General features: G+C 42.3%; 1 protein-coding gene across 18 annotated transcripts in view; it reads left to right on the top strand.

The window, feature by feature from the left end:
- map4l (microtubule associated protein 4 like) overlaps positions 1-25,763 on the top strand; it is a 45,346-nt gene extending 19,583 nt beyond the window's left edge. For 4 of the 18 annotated variants that reach the window (XM_079612355.1, XM_079612360.1, XM_079612363.1 and 1 more), the window contains 11 exons: positions 3,121-3,554; positions 3,756-3,947; positions 6,428-6,542; positions 7,616-7,660; positions 14,718-14,974; positions 17,560-17,613; positions 19,390-19,482; positions 19,678-19,759; positions 19,863-19,969; positions 21,890-22,070; positions 22,731-25,763. In XM_079612355.1, coding sequence (XP_079468481.1) covers positions 3,121-3,554; positions 3,756-3,947; positions 6,428-6,542; positions 7,616-7,660; positions 14,718-14,974; positions 17,560-17,613; positions 19,390-19,482; positions 19,678-19,759; positions 19,863-19,969; positions 21,890-22,070; positions 22,731-22,735 — 1,565 coding nt within the window. In that variant the 3' untranslated portion in view covers positions 22,736-25,763. The remainder of the gene's footprint in view (positions 1-3,120; positions 3,555-3,755; positions 3,948-6,427; positions 6,543-7,615; positions 7,661-14,717; positions 14,975-17,559; positions 17,614-19,389; positions 19,483-19,677; positions 19,760-19,862; positions 19,970-21,889; positions 22,071-22,730) is intronic. The other 14 variants (XM_079612368.1, XM_079612362.1, XM_079612364.1 and 11 more) reach the window with 11 other exon arrangements.
- Positions 25,764-27,533: the final 1,770 nt, after the last annotated feature.

The following is a 27,533-nucleotide window of genomic DNA, read 5'->3' on the forward strand; positions in this document are numbered from 1 at the left end:
TGCCCCAAAAAGCTAATTTGCGTTGCTCTTGGTAGATTGCGTTGTGTTTATGGAAATGATCCGTCTGCGTCTTTGTTCTTTAATTTGCTTGTCGTCAGTAAATCACGCACATAACTTTTCACTCCCATCTGCGCTTTTTTTGGAATTGCGCTCTCGCGCTAATTTGCTCTGTTTAGTAAATCAGGTTCATTGTATCTCTAGTGAGTTAAAGGCACAATAAACAACAGAGGTCACACTTCCATGAGCCTCTAATATGTGAGAGACAGAGAAATATAATGGTTCAGATCTCCAATAAGCTGATATACGATTAAATGTGATTGATACCAACGTTATCGAGTTCAGTGAGGGACACAGCACCTGAGGACCAAGCAAAGATGACATCCTCCATCACCACCACTAAGGGTAAAGGTGAATGCTTGTGTCTGCTAGAACGTTCTGAGTGCCAAACGAGACAATGTGTGAGTGCGAGAGAGAGAAAGGGGTATTTATAAACACGCTGGATGCTAAAAGCAAGGGTTTTCAGTGCAGAGCGGCCAATAAGGACACAGCTCACGCAATCACGTGATCGAAGACTTGGAAGGAATGTGCGGACAGAATTAGGGTGAGAGAGAGAATCAGAGAGAGGAGGGGGATTTGGGAGAGAGACGCAGAGTCATCTCTGCCTCGGCGTTGAGGGAGGTTTAGAGACCGGCGCTATAGACTAACTCATCTCAATCAATGCCATTTACTGACGGATAGACACCTTGATACAGGACAAATATATCTAGAGAGGTAAGGATGTCATCCCAGCGTTCAGAGTGCAGAGATCTGTGCTCAGTGCCACCCTCCATGCCAAGCTTGGCATCGTCAACAGCTGCCCAGGGCTGGAACTGGCAGCAGGGGCAGCCAGGCAGTCTGCAATCCTCCAGAATGTTAGAGGACGACAAGCAGGACCTTTCCAAATCGACAGCACTCAGCCAGAAGGCGGACCAATGGGCAACCAGTCACCCATGCAGCAGGGGCGGGAAGAATTTGGGCAGTACAGCAGAAAGCCCCACAAGTCTCTCTTCCTCTCCGTCACCTCTGTCTCCAGGGAAAGCCCTTTCCACCAATGGGGTGGCATCTAGACCTTCACCGCCGAGTGCCATCTTGACATCTTCAGACAGTGATTGGGATCCGCCCCGCGGCATCTCGAAAACAGGCCCGTCGCCGAATTATTGCGTGATCGGCGTGGTGAATGATAGCTACATGGAGGGCACGGTTGAGGGCAAAACGGAGACATGCCCACCCATATCACCCCCCATGCAACAGAACCGTGTGGTCCAGCGCACAATGTCAGACAGTACCCACCTGACAGTGCCCGCTAGCCTCCCACTACCTGATAAATATCCAGGCAAGGATGTGCCGCCACCACAGACCGCCGTCAAATACTTCACCGTAGAGGACAAACAGAGCGTTCTACCATCCACGACGAGTATCCCATCAGACCCTACTACAAAGAAAGAACAGCCTGCTGGTGTGTCACAGAGTTCTGGCAGGATACAGTTACCGCAACAGCTGTCGGAAAGTGGGAATGCTGTTTCATTCCGTGAAATTCAGCCTAAAGGTGCTTGTAATGGTAGGTGAGATCAGCTGCTCTAATCTCAATGGTGCCGGTTTCAAGGTCTGCAATGGTCTACAGTCCAGTGTAGGTTTGTGATCTCTAGATCCTAACTAGTCCCTATACGCATTAACTAATGTTCTGTCTTTACATAGTATCTGTGACAGAGCTGAACATACACTGCAATTCAAAAGTTTGGGGTAGATAACAATTAAAAATAACTTTTGTATTTTTTTACAACGTAGTTTATTTCTTTAGCAAAGCTGAATTTTTCAGCATCATTACTCCAGTTTTGCCCTTGCTGAATGAAATTCATTTTTAAAAAACTCTTACAGTACTAAATCCAGACTTTTGAGCAATAGCCTAGTTTATTTTGTTTTTGTTGCAAACAGCTGAGAGTGAAATAAAAAGAGAGGGTTAGGGTTATGTTATTTAGCTAACTCTTCAATGTGGATTTAATTGTGAGCCAGAATGTGTCTTGTATTTTATTTTGCACAGGTCTTATCTCTGTTACGTCTAACAGTTTTCAGCTTGTCGTGTATGCATCTTCTACATTGTAAGACACTTAAAGGCACAATATGTAAGATATTGGGATTAAAACATCCAAAAAAACTCTAGAGCAATGTTATACATTATGTTGACTTGTGGGGTTTTCATCTGAGTTTTCCCTAAAGTTAAAGGTACCCTATGGGCATCTGTTCCAAATGTTCATAACTTTTCTATTATTAACTATTATTAGCTATTTACAAATGTCTAATTTTCGAATTAGTCATCTCTTAAGAATTATCAGCATTATATTCTTCAAGAACATTATTAAAAATGTTACAGAGAAAATCTAGCTGATTTTTGTTTGAAAATCAGCTGCTATAGAGGATGAAATCGTCTGGTACAAAAGACAAAAGAGACCTATAAAATTCTATTTCATCTAATTAAAAAGGAAACAGACATATGTCTTTTGTGTATCAATGTAACATCAAATAATAGTAAAGTCACAGTATAAAAATATAATAAAAGTATACTTTACATAAATATTGCTAGAGTTTAACAATATTATATATAATAAACTGGATGTCTGTGAAACTAGTATTTGTATTCAATAAGTATTTGTCATCCTGTCTAAGGAGCAAAGCGCTTTCTTTATTTCTATCTTTGTTTCTTTTCCTCTCTCTTTGTTTTTTTTGTTGGTGTTTTGGTCCTCCGTTGGCCATTGATTTTTCACTTTGTGGAGAGAATGGTGCCAAGTTACATAAGGCATCCAGGCTGACAATGTGCTTTTCTGTCTGTCCGCTCAAGGCACTTTCTGTGCCCTTTTCCATGACCTCTCATGCTCATCTACTCTCATTCTTATTGTCAGAATGTACTGAGACTGAGGCATCAAGTGCAGCTGACTGTTAATTTATGTCCCCATAAATATATTAAAACAAACTACAACCAAAAGCCCTGAGTGAACAAACATTGTAATACTCATAATGATAATAATTGCAAATACACATTTGCTTGATTAAAGATGGAAATGTCAAATTTGTCTTTTTTTTTTTAAGTAAAAGAAGATAAGACAGCCAAGGAGAAAATGGAGAATGTGCAAACTGCTTCAAAGATGGAAAGCATCAACATAATTGAGAAGCAAGACAAGCCTGAGAAGATGGAGAAGATCGATCACCTGAACAAGAAAGATGAGATTACAAAGAAAACAGACAGTGTGGATAAGACTCAGAAGAATGAGCAGATCATTAAAGATGAGAAGAAAGCAGAGAAAGAGGAGAAACAGGATAATAAAGCTGAGAAAAAGGAGAAAGTTGAGAAAGTAGACAAACCTGAGAAGACGAACAAGGAGAAAGAGGAGAAGAAAGACAACAGGGAAAAAGTAGACAAGACAGCCAAAGCTGAGAAGAATATGACGGCTGCTAAAGGACCTGCTAAGTCTCCAACAGCAAATGGGAGCAAAGAGGTGACCAGCCTGGACAGTAAGACCAAGGTAAGTCTGAAAAACAGAGGGATTTCATTCATCAGATATATCCTACTCTGACTTTGATTTAAACTGCCACATTTTTCCATCTTTATAAGGATTAATAATTTATAATGGTTGTTTGTACAACCATTGCTGCTACTTTGATTTTATCATGCTCCCACGTTTGCATCTATTTTTTTTGTGCTTTTTGCAAATACATGCATATAGCCTTCAGTTGGGTCAACCAAACAAAGCTCAGCAAGACCAAACTCGCTGTCCACTGGAGACAGTGCTGGTGCCACCAAACGCACCTCTCCCAACTCTGCCAGTAAAAAAAGCCCTATACCCAAGGCAACAACCCCCACTACTGGTACCAAGAAAACCCCCACCACCACATCTACTTTTGAGACTAAGGTCAAGGTGAGTTAACACCATTTCCCCCATCTGTGGTTTGGCACCCAGCCAACAATCCACAGGGGAGACTTTTGTGACTTTCTCTGGTGCCCATCTCTTCTATTAAAATCAACCCATGGCTTGCCGTCTGTGTCATTGTCAACTCAAAATTTCAATCACCAGCAAAATCACAAGAAAGAGGCATAAAATATGAGGTCCAGTTATGTTCCTTCAATAAAATTTCCCAAGGACAGACAGATACAGGTATCTGTATCAGTTAAGGACTAATTATATGCTTCTCTATTGTGATTAGTTCTAAACTGCTTCTTCTCCAACTTTCATGCATGGAGCTTGTGGAATATAAGTTAAAGGTAGGGTAGGCGATTTTTGGAGCAGCAAGCAATATCAAGCTAGATTTGAAAGCTCAGAGTGCTCTGCAAAGCCACGCCCTCTTCAAAACACATGAACGCACACAGCAGATTCTGCAAAGCGTCACGAGAGACGGCGTTAAACTACCTCGTGTCACAAAGCACATAACATTACAGTAATAATGAACGTAAACAACTTACAGAGCACTGACCAGAGGTGGACAAAGTACACAACTTCCTTACTTGAGTAAAAGTACAGATACTACTGGTCAAATATTACTCCGTTACAAGTAAAAGTTGTAAAGACTGATTTTTACTTAAGTAAAAGTGCAGAAGTACTCATTTTTAAAAGTACTTAAGTATAAAAGTAAATGTCAATGCATTGTTTTATTATTGTTGCACGTAATAGCCAATTTACAGTACCTTATGCCTCTGAATCTCTGCCTGCCTACCCTCATATCAATATCACATTTATTTCTAGAACACAGTTCCAGTTGTGGGATTGAATAAGTGTACTCAATAACGTCCACAATGGTTTCGGACACACAAATGGTTGTTCCCAGTTTTTTGGCTTTTAGTATGAATATGTTAGCCTTGTTATCTATAAGCTAGTGTGCTCCAAAATAATGACAAAATTCACATTTGAAGACCAAACCCAATGTTGAAAATTAAAATCATGTTAATGTCAGAATCCAATGTCAGATTGACGTTAATCTCCAACGTTGGACAGACGTTGTATTGTGGTTGAAAATCGGTTGACTTCAGAAACCAACATCAGTCGAGTTCTGACGTCAACCAGACGTTCATTTCCAACCAAAATGCAACCCCTGCAACCCAAATCATCCCTGACGTTACAACTCTCTACTCAAGGACCTTGACAGAAATGTAGTAGAGTAAAAAGTACGATATTTGTCTTTCAAATGTAGTGAAGTTAAAGTAAAAGTTTCCAGAAAAAATAATACTCAAAGTACAGATACTCAAAAAGTGTACTTAAGTACTGTACTCAAGTAAATGTACTTTGTTACTGTCCACCTCTGGCACTGACCTATACCACCTGACTGCTACAGATTCATTTCACTGTAGATAGTGTTGACATAGAAATGCATAAATGCATTAAAACCGCTGATGACGTGTGATGTCTGCACGAGCAGGGTGAGCGGAGGTATGAAAATACATACGTTGACAGGCAGGTAGGACATCATACCATTGCAATGATTGGATGAACATTTTAGGTCCTACACCTTCCACAGACGACATATATACATATAAATACATTTAGACCTTGGTGATTGCTATCAGGATGTGAAGAGACTTTCAACCAGTATAACAAAAAAAAAAAAAAAAATCAGGAACAAATTGCCTACTCTGCCTTTAATCTATTATTCATTATCACCTTTTTATTGAGTGTCATCTCTTTTCTGCTTGTCTTTATGGGTGATTTTTCAGTTAGGGGATGTTTTATTATTATGATATCAGCAAATTATTTTGTAAAGAGATTATATGCTTTAAATCTTACTATGGAAACAATATATACATCTAAGTTAAAGGGATAGTTCACCAAAAAAAATAAAATTCTCTCATCATACTCATCCTCACATTGTTCCAAACCTGTATGAATTTCTTTCTTCTGCTCAACACAAAATAAGATATTTTGAAGAATGTCGGTAACCAAACAGCTGATGGGCCCCATTGACTTGCATAGTAATTTTCCCCATCAGCTCTTTGTTTACCAATATTCTTCAGCAGAAGAAAGAAATTCAAACAGGTTTGGAACAACTTGAGAGTGAGTAAATGATGACAGAATTTAAAATTGTGGGTGAACTATCCTTTTAATTGACTGCTAGCAAACTACAAAGTCATTATCATCACACACAGCATCAAAAATCCACACCAACACCCACTATACCAAAATTCACTTGTAGGTTGATCAAGGTCATTATCTGATCTTTCATCAGGGTCATGTGGTGAAACATCTTTTATCAAGATTTCAAGTCAAACTCTGCCTTAATTGGACAATCACCCTCAAGCATTGAGTCGCCCTTAAGCCACTGTGTATGTAACTCATCTAATCAACTTCTTGTCTTGACGTCAATTCATCCCTGGTCATTCGGCTTTCTGAAATCATATTGTTTCCATCAGTCTTCTGAGACTGGCACACCAACCCAGCGTCGCCCTCCAGTGCCAAAGGCTAAAGCTGCATCTGCTACCAACTCTAAAAACGGCACAAGCACCACCTCTGCCCAACGCTCCTCCGGTGAGTTGTTCTGTCATATAGAATTTAGACAGCAGATTGAAATTTACATGGATGAAAATTAGGCTGTGAGTCACAGACTTACAGTCTTTTTACAATGGCATTCATAGTAAGGTCAAAACAGTTTTTGTCTACTGAAAGATTTTGTCAAGGTGTTTCGTCAGCCAAACAATTGGCATTCTGTTATACAAAAATGTATATGGCACTACTACCTACTGAATCAACATTGGACAAATTAAGTGCCTGGAAAATGGATATACAGGAAGATATAGATAAGGCAGAGTGGAAAGATGCATGTCTTAAAGCACAAACACAGACAATAAATACAAGGTTTAAATTACTTCAATATAAATGGTTAATGAGAACCTATATAACACCTGTCAAATTTCATCAAATGTCCGGTTATATTACAGATATGTGTTCTAAATTATTGGATGATAAAGGTACATTATATCATTGCCTCTGGGAATGTCCAAAAATGCTAAACTTCTGGAAGGAGGTTATAAAATGTATGTCAGACATGTTTAACATTAAAATTCCTTTGAATTTAAAACTTTGTATTCTTGGAATATATCCAATGGACTTTATACAAACATCAAGACTGATTAAACTTGTAGACTTTGGTCTGCTTCAAGCCAGAAGAGCTATTGCATTATGCTGGAAGAATATGGATGCTTCATCCATGAAAATGTGGATAAAGGAGATATCAAACTGTATCGGACTGGAAAGGCTAACTTATATTGCTAAGTACAAGAGGAAAGACTTTGATCAGCTCCGGGAGCAATATATAAATATCATGTAAACTGGGAATGTAGACCTTATTTAATTATGTTTTATTATTTATTGATCTTTTTTTAATGCATTTCTTCCTTTAAGAAGTGTAAATTGAATATGTATATGTGAAAGGGTGTAATCATCTGTGGTTATAAAACGAGAAAAGGACAATAGACATAAAACAAATATGGCATTACCATATAAGGTGCAGTATATATGATTTCAGGTTAAAGTTAAGTAAGGCATAATGATGTAATGACTTTTAAATTTACATCATTTAATTTGATTGTGTGTTTTTATAGCTACAAAGACTGAAAACCAAGCAGGAGAGGTGAAAAAGGCACCAGGTGAGAATAATGCAGTTCCCTTTCGTTGTCACTTCGAGTTACGTCGAATGACGACGAATGGGGTTCGCTTAGAAGCCTATCATCTTCGAACAGTAATAAAACGAGCCAATGGCAAGCAAATGCCATGGGTCTGCTGAATTTGCATAGCATAACTCCGCCCCACCTTGTGGGTATAAAGGAAGTGAGCTGATATGTTTTCGCTTTCGGAGCCAAGAGCATTCTTCACTCCACAAGCCATTCTGTGATCATCTCTCTTCACTCTTCGAGACGAGCTACTCTTCAGAAGTGTTGGTGTGACGGCGAATTCCAGCGAGCTTCATATTGCCTGCCGATCTGCGCAGTGGTCTGCCAGTCGTGTGTCTCTCCCTGGGCGCTTCAACACTGCTGTTTGAGTTTTATCTCTCTAAAAGAGCTGCACGCGGCGCGTCTTTTTAAAGACGGTTCGCCCGTGTGTTTCTGGGTGCGATACACAGATTAAATCAGCTGATGGGCACGGACGCTGTCTGATGTGTTTGGGCAAACGCACAGACAGCGTTCGTGGATGCGTCATGTTCTCATTGCGGGGACATGACCATCGCAATGTAACGATCGAGACTCGATGACCTCCTCGAGAGAGAGTCCCCTCATCCACACCCCGATCTATTCTCTCCGCAAGAGGGAATACTTCGGCTGGTGGCCAGGGTGATCAGAGGCTGCTGTGTGGAACCAACCCGACGATCTATCCTCGGTCCACACACTCCTCTTCACATTGCAACCCGTGTGGTATCCGGATGAGATCGCTGACCAGTCCCGGCCAGAGGTCGCGGGCTGGTCCAGCATTTCATTCGATGCCCCGGCAGATGAAATCTTGTCTATCGCCGCATCACAAGGTGGGCGTGAGTACGCTGGAGAAGACTCGGCTGTGCTGCCTCCTCCGGGTGTGCCAGCATTGCCCGAGTCTGAACCAGAACTCTGCCATGCTTCCCCGGGCAGTCGCGAGCATTTGGGCTTGTGTGGAACCCTCCGCCATGTCCCAAGTGCTTAAAGCTGATGATCGGTTTTTGGGGACGCACCGGCACACGTCGGCCCGCCCCCAATTCCTTTCTTCCTGGACGTGCATGAAGAGGTCATGAGATTACTCAGCGGCCTCTTCCGCCTTCTCTGCCCTCGATGAGGTCGCGGCCAGTGGGTACACTGGGGTTCCCCCTATGGAGTGTTCTGTGGCAACACAACTGTGTCCCCACAGCGCCTCCACTGGCGTGGCGGCCCTAAGCACCCACCCACCCCAAAGCATGTAGGTTTTTGTCTACTCCGGTGGCAGAGATCTATAGAGCTGCGGGGCTGGCTGCCACCTCACTGCATGCTATGCCCATCCTTCAGGTCTACCAGGCCAGGGGTGCTCATTGCTAATGCACGAGGGTAGGGCTGGTCCAGGGCTCTTGCAAGAGCTGCGTGCCGCCACCGACCTCGCTCTACGGGCGACGAAGGTGACCACACGCTCCCTGGGTCAGGTGATGTCCACATATGTGGTCCAGAGACAAAAACTGGCTTAGTCTGGTTGATATGAGCGAGGCTGAGCGAAGCCGCTTCCTCAACTCCCCATACCCCAGACTGGCCTCCTCGGCGGCGCAGTCGAGGACTCTGCCCAGAGTTCTCGGCTGCCCAGAGCGGACTGAGGCTCTGATCCCGCGGCCAGCTGCTCAGCCGCCGGCTCAGCTGCCTCATTCCGCTCGCCGCCGAGGGCGCCCTCCTGCGACACTCCCTGCCGGCCCTAGCAGCACCCTTCACCCAGGCCGTGCCGTGGAGGTAGTCGCAGGAAGGCGCCCCAGCCCGTACCAGCCCCGCAGCAATGCGGTGCTCCCGTTACGGGCAGCTCAGAGATGGGTTGCAGTTCTTTCTAGGAGGTGGTTGCAGGGCCACTCCTTCCCCCGGTGGAGGGCCGGGGGGAAAACCTCTTTTTCCAAAGAACTGTCTCTCCCATCTCTGAGCACACAGAGTTCTCGGACGACAGTGCGCGCCACCCTCGGGTCCCGCCACTCTCGCCCTCCTCTGTCACAGAGTTCTCGGATGACAGTGCGCACGCTCACGGGCCTCGCCACTCTCGTCCCCCTCTGTCGCCAGACCCCTGCCAGAGCACGCCCCTGTGGAACGCTGGTCCTTCCCTGGCCTCCTCTGGCAGGACGCGGCTAATGACCGTGCCCCCACACCGGGCCGCTATGCCACCCACGTCTGGGCCGGTCATTCCGCTTCGCTGCACCCCCGGGGGGACGTCTGTCGTTCGCATGACCCCGCTGGCACAGTCCGTGGGAGCCTGGTTAGAGCTTCCCCCCTGTCCCGCTGGCTTGCGCGAACCATCAGGCTCGGCTATGCGATTCAGTTCGCACGGTCTCCTCCCCGCTTCCGGGGAGTCCGCTTCACTATGGTCGGTGGCTATGCCCCTGTCATGAGAGCGGAGGTCGCCACCCTGCTGGCGAAGGGTGCGATCGAGACTGTCCCTCCAGCCGCAATGAGGTCCGGCTTCTACAGCCCCTACTTCATTGTCCCCAGGAAATCCGGTGGGTTACGGCCAATCCTGGATCTGCGCGTCTTGAACCGTTCCCTTCACAGGCTTCCGTTCAAGAGGCTCATGGCCTAGCGCATTTTCGAATGTGTGCAGCCACAGGATTGGTTTGCAGCGATCGACCTGAAGGACGCCTACTTCATGTCTCCATTTTTTCTCGACACAGACCGTTCTTGCGGGTTGCTTTCGAGGGGCAGGCATTCCAGTACGCTGTTCTCCCATTCGGGTTGGCCCTGTCTCCTCGCGTCTTCACGAAGGTCGTCGAGGCAGCCCTTGTGCCGCTACGGCAGCACGGGGTTCGCATCCTGAATTATCCCGATGACTGGCTAATCCTAGCTCACTCTCGGACCAGGGTTGTGAACACAGGGACCTAGTGCTCCGGCACCTAGCCCGTCTGGGCCTTCGGGTCAACTGGGAGAAGAGCAAACTTTGCCCCGTGTAGAGGATCTCTTTTCTCGGTAGGAAATTCGACTCGGTCGCCATGTGCGCGCAGCTTACGAGCGAGCGCGCGCAGTCACTGCCGACTTGCCTGAGACAATTTGAGGGCAAGAGTGCGGTTCCACTGAAACTTTTTCAGAGGCTCCTGGGGCATATGGCATCTGCAGCCGCGGCAACGCCGCTCGGATTGCTTCATATGAGACCGCTTCAGCACTGGCTTTGCGATCGAGTCCCGAGGTGGGCAGGGCGTCAGGGCACGTTCCGAGTACCAGTTACTCCGACCTGCCATCAGACCTTCTCCCCGTGGACGAATCTCAGCTTTCTCGGGCCGGAGTGCCCTTAGAACGAGTTTCCAGGCATGTTGTTGTCTCAACGGATGCCTCCTCCACGGGCTGGGCCGCCATGTGCAATGGACATGCTGCCATGGGCTCCTGGACAGGTCCCCACCGCCTATGGCATGTCAATTGCCTCGAGTTGCTGGCAGTACGTCTCGCTCTGCACCGCTTCCGGGCGCTGCTCAAGAACCAGCACGTACTAGTCCCATCAGACAATACCGCGACAGTAGCGTACATCAACCGACAAGGTGGTCTACGCTCCCGCCGTATGTCGCAACTCGCCCGCCACCTCCTCATATGGAGTCAGAAGCATCTGAGGTCGCTTCGAGCCATTATATTCCGGGAGACCTGAACTGTGCAGCCGACGAGCTCTCACGGCTTCAGCCTCTTCCGAGAGAATGGAGACTCCATCCCCAGGCGGTCCAGCTGATTGGGATCAGTTCGGGGACGCACAGGTAGACCTGTTTGCCTCCCACGACTCGTCCCACTGCGCCCAGTTTTACTCCCTGACCGAGGGCACGCTCGGCACGGACGCTCTGGCGCACAGCTGGCCCCCGGGGCCTCCGCAAGTATGCGTTTCCCCCAGTGAGCCTTCTTGCACAGACCTGTGCAAGATCAGGGAGGACGAGGAGCAGGTCATATTGGTTGCGCCGCACTGGCCCACCCGAACCTGGTTCTCCGAACTTGTACTCCTCGCGACAGCACCTCCCTGGCCAATTCCTCTGAGGAAGGACCTCCTTTCTCAGGGACGGGGCACCCTTTGGCACCCTCGTCCCGATCTTTGGAACCTCCACGTGTGGCTCCTGGACGGGACGAGGCAGGTTTGAGTACCCTACCACCAGCGGTGGTGGCTACCATCACTTCCGCTAGAGCGTCGTCCACTAAGACAAGACATGCCTACGCGTTGAAGTGGAACCTCTTCGTTTTTAGTGCTCTTCTCACTCAGAAGACCCCAGATCATGCCCGATCAGTGTCGTGCTTTCCTTCCTGCTGGGTTGGAGCGAAGGCTGTCTCCCTCCACCCTGAAAGTATATGTTGCCGCTATCGCCGCACATCACGATGCAGTTGATGGTAAGTCCGTGGGAAAGCACGACCTGGTCATCAGGTTCCTGAGAGGAGCGAGGAGACTACAGCCTCCTCGCCCTCCTCTCGTTCCCTCTTGGGACCTCTCGGTGGTACTAAATGCCCTGCAGAGTGCTCCCTTTGAGCCTTTGCAATCAGTGGAGCTTAAGTTCCTGTCAATTAAGACAGCGCTCCTGGTTGCTTTGGCCTCCATCAAGAGGGTAGGGGACCTGCACGCATTTTCTGTAGACGAAGCGTGCCTGGAATTCGGGCCGGCCTTTTCTCACGTGATCCTGAGACCCCGGCCTGGATATGTGCCCAAGGTTCCCACCACTCCCTTCCGGGACCAGGTGGTGAACCTTGGCATTGCTCTGTCCAGTACGCGCCCTCCGTGCTTACGTAGACAGAACGCAGTGTTTCAGGACCTCAGACCAGCTCTTTGTCTGTTATGGTGGGAAGCTGAAGGGAAAGGCTCTCTCCAAGCAAAGGTTGTCTCACTGGATAGTGGACGCCATTGCTTTGGCTTACCAGCAGCAAGGTCGACCGTGCCCCCTTGGTGTGACGGCCCACTCCACCCGGAGTGTGGCCTCCTCTTGGGCTCTAGCGCATGGCGCCTCGCTAACAGACATCTGCAGAGCTGCAGGCTGGGCGACACCCAACACATTCGCCAGATTCTATAATCTCCGAGTGGAGCCAGTGTCCTCCTGTGTACTCGCTTCAACCAGCCGGTGCTAGGACCCGCTCAGGTGTCTTCGCTTGCTCGCCATTCCACTCCACGGACTGGATACGTGCGATATTCCTCAGGTGAGCCTGATAAGCCCTGAGTTCCTCCAGCGCTGTTGACGTCAACGCCAGAGTTATGCCTCCGGCAGCTTTCGCGTTGGCTAGGTGCCACCATGTGCATGGTTCCCCCTCTGGGCGACCCCCACGTGTGTATTTCCACTGTAAGCCTCTCTCGAGCATGTGTCTTTCCCTTGGCAAGCCAGTCTGCCACCCCTGGGGTTGAAATACTCCACCCTACGGGCTGGACACCCCAGTGTTTCCGTATGCACCCCCCTCCGGGTCATATGTTATTCTTAAGTCCACCCTTCGGGCGGGCACTGATTGCATATTCCACTGAGATATGCTCCCAGTGTACCTTGGTATTCCTGTGTTAAGTAGGAGTCCTTCGTCCGTGCTAGCACGACAGGGAGCTCAGACTTACGCAGGGCACTGGAAGACAGCCGAGGTGGCGTGATTGGACTGGTAACCCCATTCGTCGTCATTCGACGTAACTCGAAGTGACAACGAAAGGGAACGTCTCGGTTACGGATGTAACCCTCGTTCCCTGAGTAGGGAACGGAGACGTTACGTCTTCCTGCCACTTCCGCTGTACCGCTGGAACAGCCGAGTTCAGCCTTGGCTCCTTCAGCGAAGAAACATATCTGCATGTTGCCAGCTCACTTCCTTTATACCCACAAGGTGGGGCGGAGTTATGCTATGCAAATTCAGCAGACCCATGGCATTTGCTTGCCATTGGCCTTGGTTTTATTACTGTTCGAAGATGATAGGCTTCTAAGCGAACCCCATTCGTCGTCATTCGACGTAACGTCTCCGTTCCCTACTCAGGGAACGAGGGTTACATCCGTAACCGAGACGTTTTCTTACCTATCTTATATCTTATTCTTATCGAGAAATATGTTGGTACAATAGTGATAGACTTTGTTGTATAGTAAATTACACATAGCAAATTCAACTACATGAAATGTTAAAAGACCTGCCAATGATATTTACTACATACAATAATAAGATTATGTCAGATTTCAATGAGTAATTATTTCTCTGCTTATTGTTGCAGTGTTGTACCTTGTAAACAAAATTTCCAGAGAGCTAATCAATTCGAACTCTTGTGCATTTTAACTCCCAGAAGTTGCTTTAGGGCAGCCAGTAAGATTGGAACTTGTGATTTCCGAACCGTCTTACCATTTTTAGGTGCAGAATAAATTGTTAAACCATCTCAAGCTTTGAGACTGGATGTAATATAAAGTGTGATTAACATGTTTGTTCTCCCAATATAGAACAAACAAGCCATCAAGATATTAAGGCAAACATTTCAATTAGCAGAGACTTGAATAACAACCAATGAAATATAATAATGTAGAGAAAACAAGTACACAGAGAAAATCCAACAATACAGAGATTCAAAAGAGGAGAGATCATCTTTACAGTGGTCAGGTGCTTATGTGCAAATAAAGGTGCTTACCTGTCTGTAGCTGTTACTAAATACTGCTTTGATGGAGGCTTAAAGAGCAGGGTGAGAACTTTACCTCTACTGTTTCCTGAAAACACAGCAGTTCTGAGCTAATACACACTGACTAGTGCAGTTGTTAGTCATCAAATCCGAGGATGCTGACATAGTCAGGGATAGACTTACTCACAGAGGCTTGTCTCAAACCATCACACTGATAGAGCCTTCAACTCCTCTCTTCATCTCTTTGTACACAACAGCAGAAAACCTTGTCACTCAGATGAGGGCTTGCCACTTTTGTAGTGGCTTAGGAAGAAGGAACATTCATGAGGTCAATGACAACAGGAATTATCTGTCTGACCTCTCATGCATACTGTATTAAACCTCCTGTGGTGTGCTGTTTTCTGCTGCAGTACTGAATGTGCATTTTACTTTATTTGCTTCATGTTTTCAAAGTTAAAACAACTCCAAGGACAACTCGCACACCAACCTCTGCCACCAGCACAGCAGCCACCAATGGAACCCCGACCCCTCGACCGTCCCGCATCACCAAACCCCCCGTGCCCAAGCAGACTCCCCTTGAGAGGAAGCCTCCTGTGCCTCGAGCCCCCCGAAACATCCGGACCACCAACGCTCCGCTGCCGGATCTAAAAAATGTGCGCTCCAAGATCGGTTCCACCGATAACATGAAGTACCAGCCTGGAGGAGGCAAGGTGAGTTGATTGGTCAGGACAGAACCAGGAGAATTTGCATGTGTGCAAGGAATGAAATAATCTAGGCTTTAGAGACACACATAGATACTGCTCTTGACCTCATGGTTTTCTTTACAGATTTAGAATCAATTTGATGCATTATTAGGCAACACATGATCATAAGCTCTTGTGCTGCAGTATTGCTGGCATTAAACGCATTAAGAAGTCTCAAATTCTGTAATAGTTGTTTCTCATTCGTATGTCTCATATCGCTGCTGCTCAATGTAAATTCCATTATTCATCTGATTGATCCTTAAAGGTCCCATATTGTACACCTTTCTGGAGTTTTATTTTAGGTGTTGATGTCCTTAAGAATATATATTTGCGGTATAAGTACCAAACACCATCTCAATATATTTTTACAGCTCCTTTCTCAGGAGCTCTGGCTGCTAAGAACAGGTTGATTTTGGCCAGTCTAATTAATATTCATGAGCATCTCTTCTGATTGGCCTGTTGTTTTCTGAGTGACGCACGGCCAGGCCAACCACAGGTAACTAGGGTAATGTATGCCCTATGGCTGTAGCCTGCTGTGGCTTGATGATGCTCACAAGTAAGGTAAATAAAACACCTGTAATGATGGACATTGCTGAGGGATATGTTATCCAGCCTTATATGTTCGATCCGGACTCAGACCCCGAATCGGCGACGATAGGAGACAACCAATCACATCCTCAAACGCGGATGTTTCAGAATGGTAGGCTAATTATGTAGGTTAAAAAAAAAATTTTGTTACTTTCGCCGTAATTGTAAGAGTATTATAATTATCATTACATAAATGCTGCACGGAGATTTAACGTTAATGCTAACTTAAACGGTCTGTAAACAAACTCAGGCTTTTGAAATAACGTTACCCATGCAAGTAAATTACACTAAACGTTAGCAAAACAAAAGAGACAGAGACGGAGTGAACTCAATCTCACCGTCTTTAAAAAAACAGCAGACACCAACAGGGCCGGTGTCTGTAACTTAGGAAAACAACGTGTTTTGTCTTTTCCAAAGATATTTAATCAAAGCTTGTGGCAACCATAGACTGTACAAAACAACACATCAGCATCAATTTGTATCCGCTTACAAACTAACGTTATAATTTCAGATTATGCTGGCTCCATAGTGTAAGATAAAATGAGTTTATTTACGGGTTGCGAATTTGAGGTCGGACCCAACAATGTAGGGACTGCAGCATCTTTGAGTAGCTTCTTTGAAAAACATTGAAATGTACCTGATTGACGAAGCCGTCACTTGTGAAATGTGCAGAACAGGCGGTTAAGGTCGAACTAAATTGCTGTGGTATTTCATAATAAATAAACATTAGCCACTGGTCTCTTATATTAATGTTGTTGCATATAATGATGTAGTTTCCTGACATCCATCGACTGAACAGCGGTTTCTCGACATGTTTCCGTGGTGTTGTTGCTCAGCAATGGCATGGACACGATGTTGTCAGGGGCTGGGCAAAAGGATGGAGTGCTCGGAGTAGTTCTGACGTCACATTTTTACGGAAGTCACAACGGCTCGTGAAAAGGCACAGCTACTTTATGCAGGCTTTGTGCATTTGTCTGTGGATTGACTGTTTTGAAACTTATAGTTACATAGCCCCTAGACCTCTGTTATCATGAAAAAAGTTTTGGCAATATGGGACCTTTAACTTTAACTACAGACAGTTTTGACTGAGCTCATGGATCCATGGATCCAACTATTTTTTTTTGTGATTGACATCAACCATGGAAAACAAAGCCTTAATTACACTGAGATTTTCTTACAAAATATATGTAGAATGAATTTGTCTGTTTTCTATAGCCATATCCCAGCCAACTATCTTACCCCATCTCTTTGAAATAAAAAAGACCATATAACAGGATTCCATAAAGGGTTTTCTCTTATCGGCAAGGATCTAGTAAAAGAAATGCATTTGGATTTCAGACGGTGACTGTCAACTAAAGGCCACAATACATCATTTAAATTAAAATGTCTTTTTATAAAACCTTCCATTAATTATGTTTGCTCTTTGGATTTATGCTTCCATTAATATTTAAATGCATAGTTCACCCCAAAAAATGTTGTCATCATTTATTCACCCTCGTGTCGTTCTAAACAGGTACGACTTTCTGTCTTCTGTGCAACACAAAAGAAGATATTTTGAATAATGTTTTTGCCAGTCCAAAACAGCATCGTACCCCATTGACTTTCATTGTATGGACACCAGACAACACAAAATATCATCTTTTCTTGTTCTATAGTAAAAAGTCATACAGGTTTGGAACAGAGTGAGGGTGAGTAATTGAAAAAAAAAACTCATTTTTTATAACTATCCCTTCAAGTGTCAATGATGCTTGAGATCTACTTTGTAGTTAATTGAACAGACACAGTTAAGTCTCCTGCACAATTCATTAGACACAAACTGTCAGGTGATTCTTCCAGATTCAAAAGTAACCTTAGCATACTGACTTACTCATTGTGATACATCCTATTCCTCCGACCCTGCGACCCTGGGCTTTCTGTACCTCCTCCCTGCACTGCACTGACTAAAGGGGTGCTTGTCTCCTCAGGTCTCTGCAGCCCAGGGCAAGACCGATGCTCTGCCAAAGACCAGCCAGGGCAAAGTGAGTCCCTCCCAATGACATCTCCCTGACTCGCTGCCTCAGTATCACTCTGTCTCCTGCTCTTGCTCTCGCTGTCTTTCCAAAGATCCTCTAGAAACTGGTTTAACAAACCCACATTTTTATGTGTACACAGAAACTAAACACTTAAAGACTGACAATTTGTGAACTGAAATTAGGGTAAAATGGTTTTCTGAATGAACATGCGATCACAGTTGTTGTAGATAAACTTGTCCACATACACTTTTTGGAAAAATATCATTAGATCAATGCAGCTTTGTCCCTGTATGTCTTCTGTGGATTTAACACCACACCATTCTGTCTCTCATGAGTTCACCAATGAACATTGTGCCACTCTTTGTGGAATATGTGGAGTCTGCTTTACCATTGTTACCAGTTTAATGTCATAGTGTTTTTGTTCTTAAGCTTTGCAGTAACCACATCCATAAAAAGCATAACTGCATGTTGTACAGACTCAGCAATTGTATCAACACTCTGTAGTGCCATCCATTTCTTACCCTACTTTGGATTATTTGCTCTCTTGCTTTTGCTTTTAAGGGGGAAAATGTGTTTACACTGCACATATAGTATGTGCTATTTATCTCACCTTTCTTACAACTTTTTGCAAAGGAGGCTGTGGCTATTCTTGGAGAACGTATGAAATGAAAAATGGGACGATTCATTTCCATAAACTTCTTTAAAAAAAATACTTACACAAAATAGGACAAAAATGCCTATTATATAATATTATATATTGCTTAATATTAGGGCTATATTATATTATTGACTTATTAAAACAATACCAACCTTATGTCTACATTCCAAAGCATTCTTGAGTTAGAACTATTTAAGTTTGGATAGTGGATTTTAATGTGTATGCTAAAAAAAATGGGGGGTGACGGTTAAGGGGTTAAAAAAAAAAACGTTTCCTCACATTCAAAAATACTGTGTATTACAAAATGTGTTTTTAGCTCCCAAGATCACCTACAGCCTCCTGTTGTTTCACAATGCCAGATGTGTCTTTTTAGAAATGCTGCCTCTTTATAACTGTCACTCTATCATGTTTGCAGTTCCATAGAAATTATTTAGCAGTATTTTGCATGTTAATTACTAAATAAGCTTTAGTGCTAATGGTGTTTCTTTGCTGCTTAAAGAATCATCATGGTCATGTTTTTTGTTTTCAGCAAATGGATCAGTTTTCGGCACAGCCTTTGAGCAATGCAGTTAACTCCAAATCACATTTGCTTTTCCTGGAGTGTCTGTTACAAGAGGTCAAATTAAATATATTTAGACAGCACTCCCTCGAGTTTTTAAGCAATACCTGAGATTAACACAATAAAGTGAGCTTTAGGCTGTGAAAAACACACTGAGTCAGACAAAGTGTTCCTGGCCTGCTATTACTCTGTCCAAACAAATACATGAGTCACACAAACAAATACTGCACCAAACAGCACAGTAGACAATGAACATTTATTTGAGTCTACCAGAGGGCGGCCACATAAAACGTTCAGGAATTAGCTTACATCCAGCTTACATCACATCCAGTTTTGTGCAAATAAATGAGTAGCTTGATCAATAAAATTCAACTACTTGACATGAACATGATGATTTTGTATTTTCATTGTCGTCGTGCTACTTTTTACTTTTGATTTACAAAAGTACAGTACAATATTGTTTAACATGCTCACAGCCTTCATAGCTTCTGTGTCGATCTGTTTTGCATGTGTTAGTAGAATAACCTCTGACCATGTGTCCTCTTTGCTATTGTGCTATGTTCAGGTTCAGATAGTCCACAAAAAGCTGGACTTCAGCCATGTGACCTCCCGATGCGGCTCCAAGGACAATATCAAGCATGTACCTGGTGGAGGAAATGTGAGTGTACATTGTCACCTCTCTTTTATAAAACTAATTTCATAACAATGTGTTGCTCATAGAAGTACAAGCATGTGATGAGCCACATATAACCAGATCAGTTTACAATGAGTTAGATTGACTTTCCTCTAAAGACATCCATCATAAGAAACAAATGACACTTCAATCCAGCAACTCTTTACTCATGGTCTCCAGGTTCAGATTTTAAATAAAAAGGTTGACTTGAGCAAAGTGACCGCAAAATGTGGATCCAAGGACAACATGAAGCACAAGCCAGGTATGGGATGGATCGATTTTAATGTTGCCTATTACTGTGAATGCAATCTCATTGTGAGTACATGTAATAAATAGCCATGTGAATGATGATTGATCTCTCTCAGGTGGTGGTGATGTGAAGATTGAATCCCATAAGGTGAATGTCAATTCCAAGGCCAAAGTGGGATCACTGGACAATGTAGGCCATGAACCAGGAAGTAACAATGTAAAGGTGGTCATAAATAATAGAGGATATTACATATTAGGAATGTGCATCCCTCTTTCATTATTGATATTACATTTTCATGGGGTTCTTTCAAAAGCAAGTAAAGTAGCTACCTTCAATTAATAATTAGTAATACCAGAGAATTTATTTAATGTACTGCACACCAATGCCATATGCACGTGATGTGGTCCAATATGCCCCACAAACACATGCAGGGTAATATAATACTTTGCAGACCATATTAAATATGCCAACTAAAGGGCGAGCATAACAACCAATGTATAATATAATTCCTTATCCACATGGAAAAGAGAATATAAGCAAGACAGTTTGTAAGCAGGTTCAACCCCCTCAGCATATGGAAGTGTGGTCAGGTTTATGGCACCTCACATGGCTGAGTACCACTCATTTAGTCTGTGTGCATGTTGTTTGATATTGCCTAGTGAACTACTGTTTTAATGACCTTAATATGTGGCCTTGTTAGGAGATGATCAATGATATTCACTTCACCTGTGACTGGTCATAATGTTTTGGCTTATGTTGAAAAATCCAGCAGTGCTGGTCACCAGCATAAGGTGTGTTTTGCATGCTGGGACCATGTTGGTTGGATGCTGTTTGCTGGTTTCCAGCATGGGATGCTGGTTGATGATTTGCTGGTTCCCATCATGGGAAGCGGGTGTGCTGCTGGACCAGCATAAGGTATGTTTTGGATGCTGGGACCAGCTTGGAATGCTGCTGTGCTGGTGGACCAGCATATGATATATTCTGGGTGCTGGTATGATCCCAGCAAAACCACAACATAACTTGTGTATGTGTTGCATATCACATTTCTTAGAGTGTGTTCATAGTTAAATAAAGACCAAGGCAATTATCCAATTAACTTTAATAAATTGTTTAATAAAGAAAAACACATGATGTAGGTTACATGTTTATTGACAGAGCAAAATCATCGGTGTTAAACTATAATTGCTCAGTTTTCATATGGCCCCATGTAAAAGGAACACTGAAGCAGTGTAGCAGTTAGTGAAATAAAATAGATTCACCATTAGTAACGTCACCCTTAAGTTGGGCACTTGGCCCTTGACTTTGGTCGAATAAATAATCTTTTAGCAATTGATGAAAGTGCATGCTATCACTATTGTCTACAATATTTCATGCTCCTGTCTACAATGACATACCTTTTACTATGTACACTTTTTGGAATCAGTGACTTGGACACATGAGTTCCCAAATAAGCATGAAAGTCTTTAAAAACAGGCAATTTTATTTTTGAACTTTCATTGTCAAGTTGCTATTAACTGTCCCATTGAAATAACCCTTCTCAAAGCCCACGTTATTGAGCAAACTGCTTATTATTAGGCCATTAATTGGCACTTTTCTTTTTTTTTCATATCTCTAAATGTTTTTGTTTTGAAATGTAAATAATCTCTTTTTAACTGTTTTTAACTGATTTGTGTACAGATCCTTTGAAACGAGAGACAAATCATTTGATCCTTTGAAATTATGAATGACTATGCTGGTCCACCAGCTAAACCAGCACTAACCCGCATAAACCAGCCTGGACCAGCATGGAATTCATGCTGGTTTATGCTGGATTTTTCAGCAGAGAATATTACTGTTTACTGGATTTTTGACAAAATAGATGCATGAGACGTTTTTCAAAAACATGGGGGAAAAATCATACCTACCCGAAACGTTTGAACGGCTGTGTATCGTGTGTACTTGTTCAGCGCAAAAAGTATATAAAGTATTGTCAAATTGATTCACTCTTAACACAGCTGTTAAGGGTTAACACAATGGTTTTTATGTTTCATATGCATTTGTGTTTCATATCATATATGCTCCTTACATTCTTGCACACACACCGATAAATGCATCTTTGTCTCCTTTCTATTTTTTGACCTTGCATTTCTAATGTGTTTCCAGGCTGATGGGGTTCAGCAGAAATCTGAGGGAAGTCCATCTCCCCCTGCCGTCTCCCCACACTTGCAGGCAGGCAATGGGGCCAAAGAGAATGGGCTGAAAGAGAACTCTCCTACTCCCGTACCTTCTTTGGGAGAAGAGCCCCGGGACTCCCAGGGCCTGGACAAGCGCATCCCTGGGACAAGTAAGTGCAAAATTGGCAGATTCAGCCCTTATATGATACCTTATATATACAAACATGGAAAGACATATTATATTGTGGATATAAGAATTCAAGAATCGTCTCCCTTTCAATTCTTGAGTTGGAATTTGAATTGAATTGGCCACTTCACACAGGAATTTGAACTGAAATTTTATTTGGAATGACAGGATGAAGAATTTACTGAATTACAATTCAAGAACTTCACAGGTAATGCATTCATATATTCAAATGAAGAGTTCTTAAAACCTGGTGTCAATTTTTTTCCACAAATTTCAAAATATATATTTAATGTTCTGTCATTTACACAGACTATAAGGGCTATAAATAAAAATACTTTTTGTAATATTTGATAAAAATATTCAAACAAGGATTTCAATTCGATTACCAATCCTGTTTTCTTACCACAATTCAAATTCAAGAACTAAACTGAAATTTAAAAGACATTCTCAGTTCAATTCTGAGTAACGCACCAGCCTTGTTTACACTGGGAACAGATAACTGTAGGTTAGGGAGGAAAATCTTTTGAAAAGATTTTGAAGTTGACAAATTTATTGCGACGTACGAATCTGTGCCCAGCCATTTGTGGGGATTTTCCCCTGCCAATATCTTTTTAATATAGCTTTTCCATTTCTTTGCCTCCAGACTGAGCCCTACAAGCTGAACTTCCGCGAGAACGCACGAGCTCGCACGGACCACGACGCTAAAATCATCTCCTGGTCCCCCCTGAGTGGCAGCCACCCCCACCCACATCGCAGCACCTCTCTCAGTGTTTCTCTGGGGTCCGCCATGTCCTCACTCAACCCAGCTTATCCCATTCACTCAGCCGTGAGATGTGTGCAAACCAGCAGGAGAAGGGCATTTCAACACAGCTTGTCCCTTTTAAACCCATCTTCTCATTTGCTTCTTCTCTTGTTTTCAGTTTACTTTGTTTATTCCTGGCTGGGAAAGCACCAATGAGACCATATTTTTTGGGAATGACTTAATTTACAGTGCTGCTGTTCGAACGCAGGGATTGGTTTGAGGCTAGATATGAGATGAAGTCTCCAGATGTTTGGAGATGGTTGGATGGTTGTCCAGCCGCATAGCTCTTTGTGTCATCTTTGTTAAAACCACAGCATTTAGCCCGTCGACACCTAATTTCTTTCCTACAAGTCTGTGTTGTCCCTTAGACAGACCTAAATTTAGATGCAATACCCTCTTTTCTGTTTGTATCTGTTTGGCAGTATATGTTATCCAATGGGAACCCCAGAACTCACTCGAGATGTAGCTTATTACATTGTATTATGGCAGTTAAGCTCCCTGTATTGTTAGTATGTGGGGCTGTCTTAAATCCCAGTCGAAAGGGACCAACCAGCCGCCATCCATCCATCTGCTTCCTTTGCTCCTCTGACCTTGTCCACCTCACACAAATGATAAACCCTGGTCTCCCCTAGTATTTAAATGAGCACTTTATCATTTGAAACGTATAGGCTGTTCAAACAATAGCATATTTACATCTTCAATGAGTTTGCTGTATCGTGTTAATCGTAAATTACTGTAACGATGAGCTGTATCATTATGATGTCTAACCATCTGATTACATCTTCCACTTTCCATTTCCCTCAAAGCATCTTGTGAACTAATAGGACACATGACACACATAAACTACAGCATGATACAGGAAGAGCAAAAGGCAGTGGCACGCAAGCTAAACAGACAGGATGGAAAGGAATATAGATGGATAAAGAAAGATTTCAGAACGTTAGAATGGATATGTTTACACTCTGTACACAGGTCATGATTATTTGCTCAAAGGTCCAAATCATCCCTCACCTTGAATTAAGTATCGTTCTTCCAAGTTCAAAAAGTAGAAAACTTTTGCACTGAACATATAAACTGGCATGTGGGAGGGCCCATTACATTAACATTAAATATATCCTAACTGAGCATTGCAATGCAGTGCATTTCCCTATTATTTATTCAATGGCAATTGATAAATTGTTGTTTAGAAATTACTATTTAATGGAACATAGTAGGAAATGCAATTTGTTTTTGTTTTTTACCAAGTGATGTATTATTCACAAAGTAGTTGAATATCATAGTTTTAAACTCTCTAAACCTACTATTGTAGGGCTGCTTTTTTTGAAGCTCATGACTAGTGACACTGTTAACAGTGAATTTGTGGGCACTTTATTGGTAGTAATATTACTCTAGATTTGGCTCCACAATGCCTGCAGAGAAAATAAAAAAGTTGCTGTTGTTGGTTAAAAGGTTATGTTTGTATACAGGGTTTGATTACATGTTGTGAATTTTTTCCCTGGTATTTTACTGTGATGTCATGGCAGATCATTTATGGTGGTAATGTTGTAACATCAAAGAAAGTCCCATTTAAAACTGAACAACAGACACCAGGAAGTATTAAATTATGCAAATATCTTATTAAATAATTAGCTGACGAGCATTTTAAATGCACTTTATGATGGATGTTTTATACAACAAAGAGAGCGATATGATTGACTGAGCACATCTTCCTAAATTGTGTCCCATGAAAAAGAGCCCTAGTTACTCAGAAATGCATAACGTGTCTCATATAGCATTCTGTAAATACAGTTTGTACAAGTGTGAGCCTATGTGCTTAGCGTAGAGCAGTTGCGCTTGGCCAAACGGTCCTGTCTGTAGTTCCTTTTGTGATTAGTGTGTACTGTTCAGGGGCTGTGCCAGTAAACTTCAGTGTTGTACTCTTGATACAGTGATCATAACCTTTCATGCCCTCAGACAGCTCTATTTTGGCCTTTCCATAATGAATGAACATTCTCACCGTGTTAGTACACTTCTCACGTCCCCCGCACCAGTCCGCTTAAAGCAGTTTTGTAAATACACGTTTCACACTTTATACCCCACAGAGGGAAAACACTTCTTGATTGGGTTGTATAAGCAAAGTGAAGATTTTGCATCTATGAATATTTCTCCAGATAGTATTTTATTGTTAAGTGAGACTGCCTTTTTTTCTTTAAAAAGGGCTGGCAAACAAGAATGTTTTTAAAATGTTATGTATTCAGGAAGCAAAGAATATTTATTATGTGTGTAACTTTTTCTCTTTGTCATCACAGGACACATACTAAATACAGTGTAATCAATAGAAGGGGGAGGAGTGTGATTTTGACTTAGGACCGAAAAACTCAAAGGACTCTGAGGATGTCCTTCTGTAGGCTATAGATAAGGCACAGAATTCTGGTAATGACTTGAGTAGCCAGAGACAGGATGCAAAAAGTGGGGTGAAAGGTTAGAGCTAATCAGCAACCACAGGAACAATGATTCCTCCCACAAAACTGCACCTGACACATAGACCTTGAATGTTGTTTGGATATCCATGCTGCACATCTGTATGAGACTAGCTGTCACTGGTAGGCTAATCGGCATGTTTAAAAGTAGATAGAGCACTCCAAAGTTAGGCAGCGAAAGAGCCCCTTAGTGTGTCTGTTAGGACTTACAATGTGTGTGTACTACCCATTGAAAACAACAAAAGAGCATGCTTACAACATGGACTACAGACATGGTCCTAAATTTGATTTACTGTCTCCCTTCTGATTTAAGATGTTTTTTGTTTTTTTTTGGTATGAAAGAAATAATTGTGATTAATTGTTAACTAGTGATGTGGATATTTAATCATGAATAAATAAAAAATCAAGCAACATTGGTGCGTATTTATTTATTTATTGTTGTTTTTGACGGCATGTTTTTTGCAGTGAGGCATACAGTGATGGGAGAAACTGAGCTTTTAGAAACTGAATCAATTGAACCAATTGCATCGCAATGTGATTCTCTGTTTTAAAGAGCTCGAAACGCCACACGATCAAAGGGAATGCAACAAAAAACTAATTTTACAAACCAATTGCAAATATTTAAGGTGTAATCTATTAAATGAAATTAACAAATCATCTAATATGTGTCTCTGGACCACAAAACCAGTCACATAGGTCAATTTTTAATTAAGATTTATATACATCATCTGAAAGCTGAATAAATATGCTTTCCATTGATGTATTGTCCCAGACAGCAACATAGTGTCGGCCCAGATCCGGCCCACATCTGGGGCATGTGGAATCCATGTGTACCGGATCTGGGCTGACACTAGCGTTTCCACTGTCGGGCCAAGACACCCAAAGTACTTGTTATTTAATTCCATTCCAAATATGTGTTTATCAAGCATTTTTACTTTAATACAGACGTTTATATATATATATATATATATATATATATATATATATATATATATATATATATATATATATATATATATATAAATTGGTAACACTTTACAATAAGGGTGCACTAATAAGCATTAATTCATGCTTAACTAATGCACAGATAATACTGAATTAATGTATTACTAATGATTATCTAAGCATTAATGATTGCCTCATTAGCAACTAATGAAGATCCTGTCTGGTTAATATATTAGTTCATATATGAATTGTTATTAATTAAATATGTAATTGTGGATTAATTCCATAATCACTTATTTTATTAACTAATAGTGTTCATTAATTTGTTAATTACCACAATGAGCCTAATATGCATTAATACATTATTAATTACAGCATTAGTAGTGTGTCAATTACTACAATTACTAGACGATGAGTTAATAATGATGTGCCTCAATAAGTAAAGTCACAACATAATGATTGTTAGCTAATGATTAATTAATCATTAATGACCATCACTAGAGTTTATAAAAGCTGTTTATTAAACACTGCTTTCCAAAAACATTGTAGTAATTGACACTACTAATGCTGTAATTAATAATGTATTAATGCATATTAGTTTTCCTGTATTATCTTGAAGTTGAAATATAGGCTTTGGCTCATTGTGGTAATTAACAAATTAATTAACACTATTAGTTAATAAAATAAGGTATTATATAATTAAAACACACTGACATATTTAATTAATAACAATTAAAAACATAAAAACATGATATCAGAGAAATCAAATGAAATCAAACATTTTAAAAGAGAACAACATCACGGTTGTTTAAACCAATGAGCATTAAGCTGTCTTCAGCAAGTCATTTCCCATCATGCTTTTGATCAGCGCAGTAGGTGGAGAGCAACTGCGCGCGACTGCAGAATCCGACACGTGCGCCTTGCGGTCGCGAGAGTTTTTTTAATGTCAATGTCTTCCAGCTATTATTGTTATAAATCCTAATTAACACATTGACATAGAAACAGTTTTACACTAGGTAATTTATTAAGACAGTAACTCAGAGTGAGATATTAAACATCACTTCCAATTAATTTGTGTTCTAGAGCAGTGGTTTTGACATGAACTGGTATGGCATATTTATTTACCTCCTGAAGTATTATTAAAAATGCCATTTAATTAAAATGTTCTATACAATATTAAAATGTTACAATTAATGTAATGATATATATATTTTTTAGTTCAATTATAGACATTTCAAGT

This window comes from Phoxinus phoxinus, assembly GCF_949152265.1.
Source record: "Phoxinus phoxinus genome assembly, chromosome: 5".
Taxonomy (NCBI): Eukaryota; Metazoa; Chordata; class Actinopteri; order Cypriniformes; family Leuciscidae; genus Phoxinus; species Phoxinus phoxinus.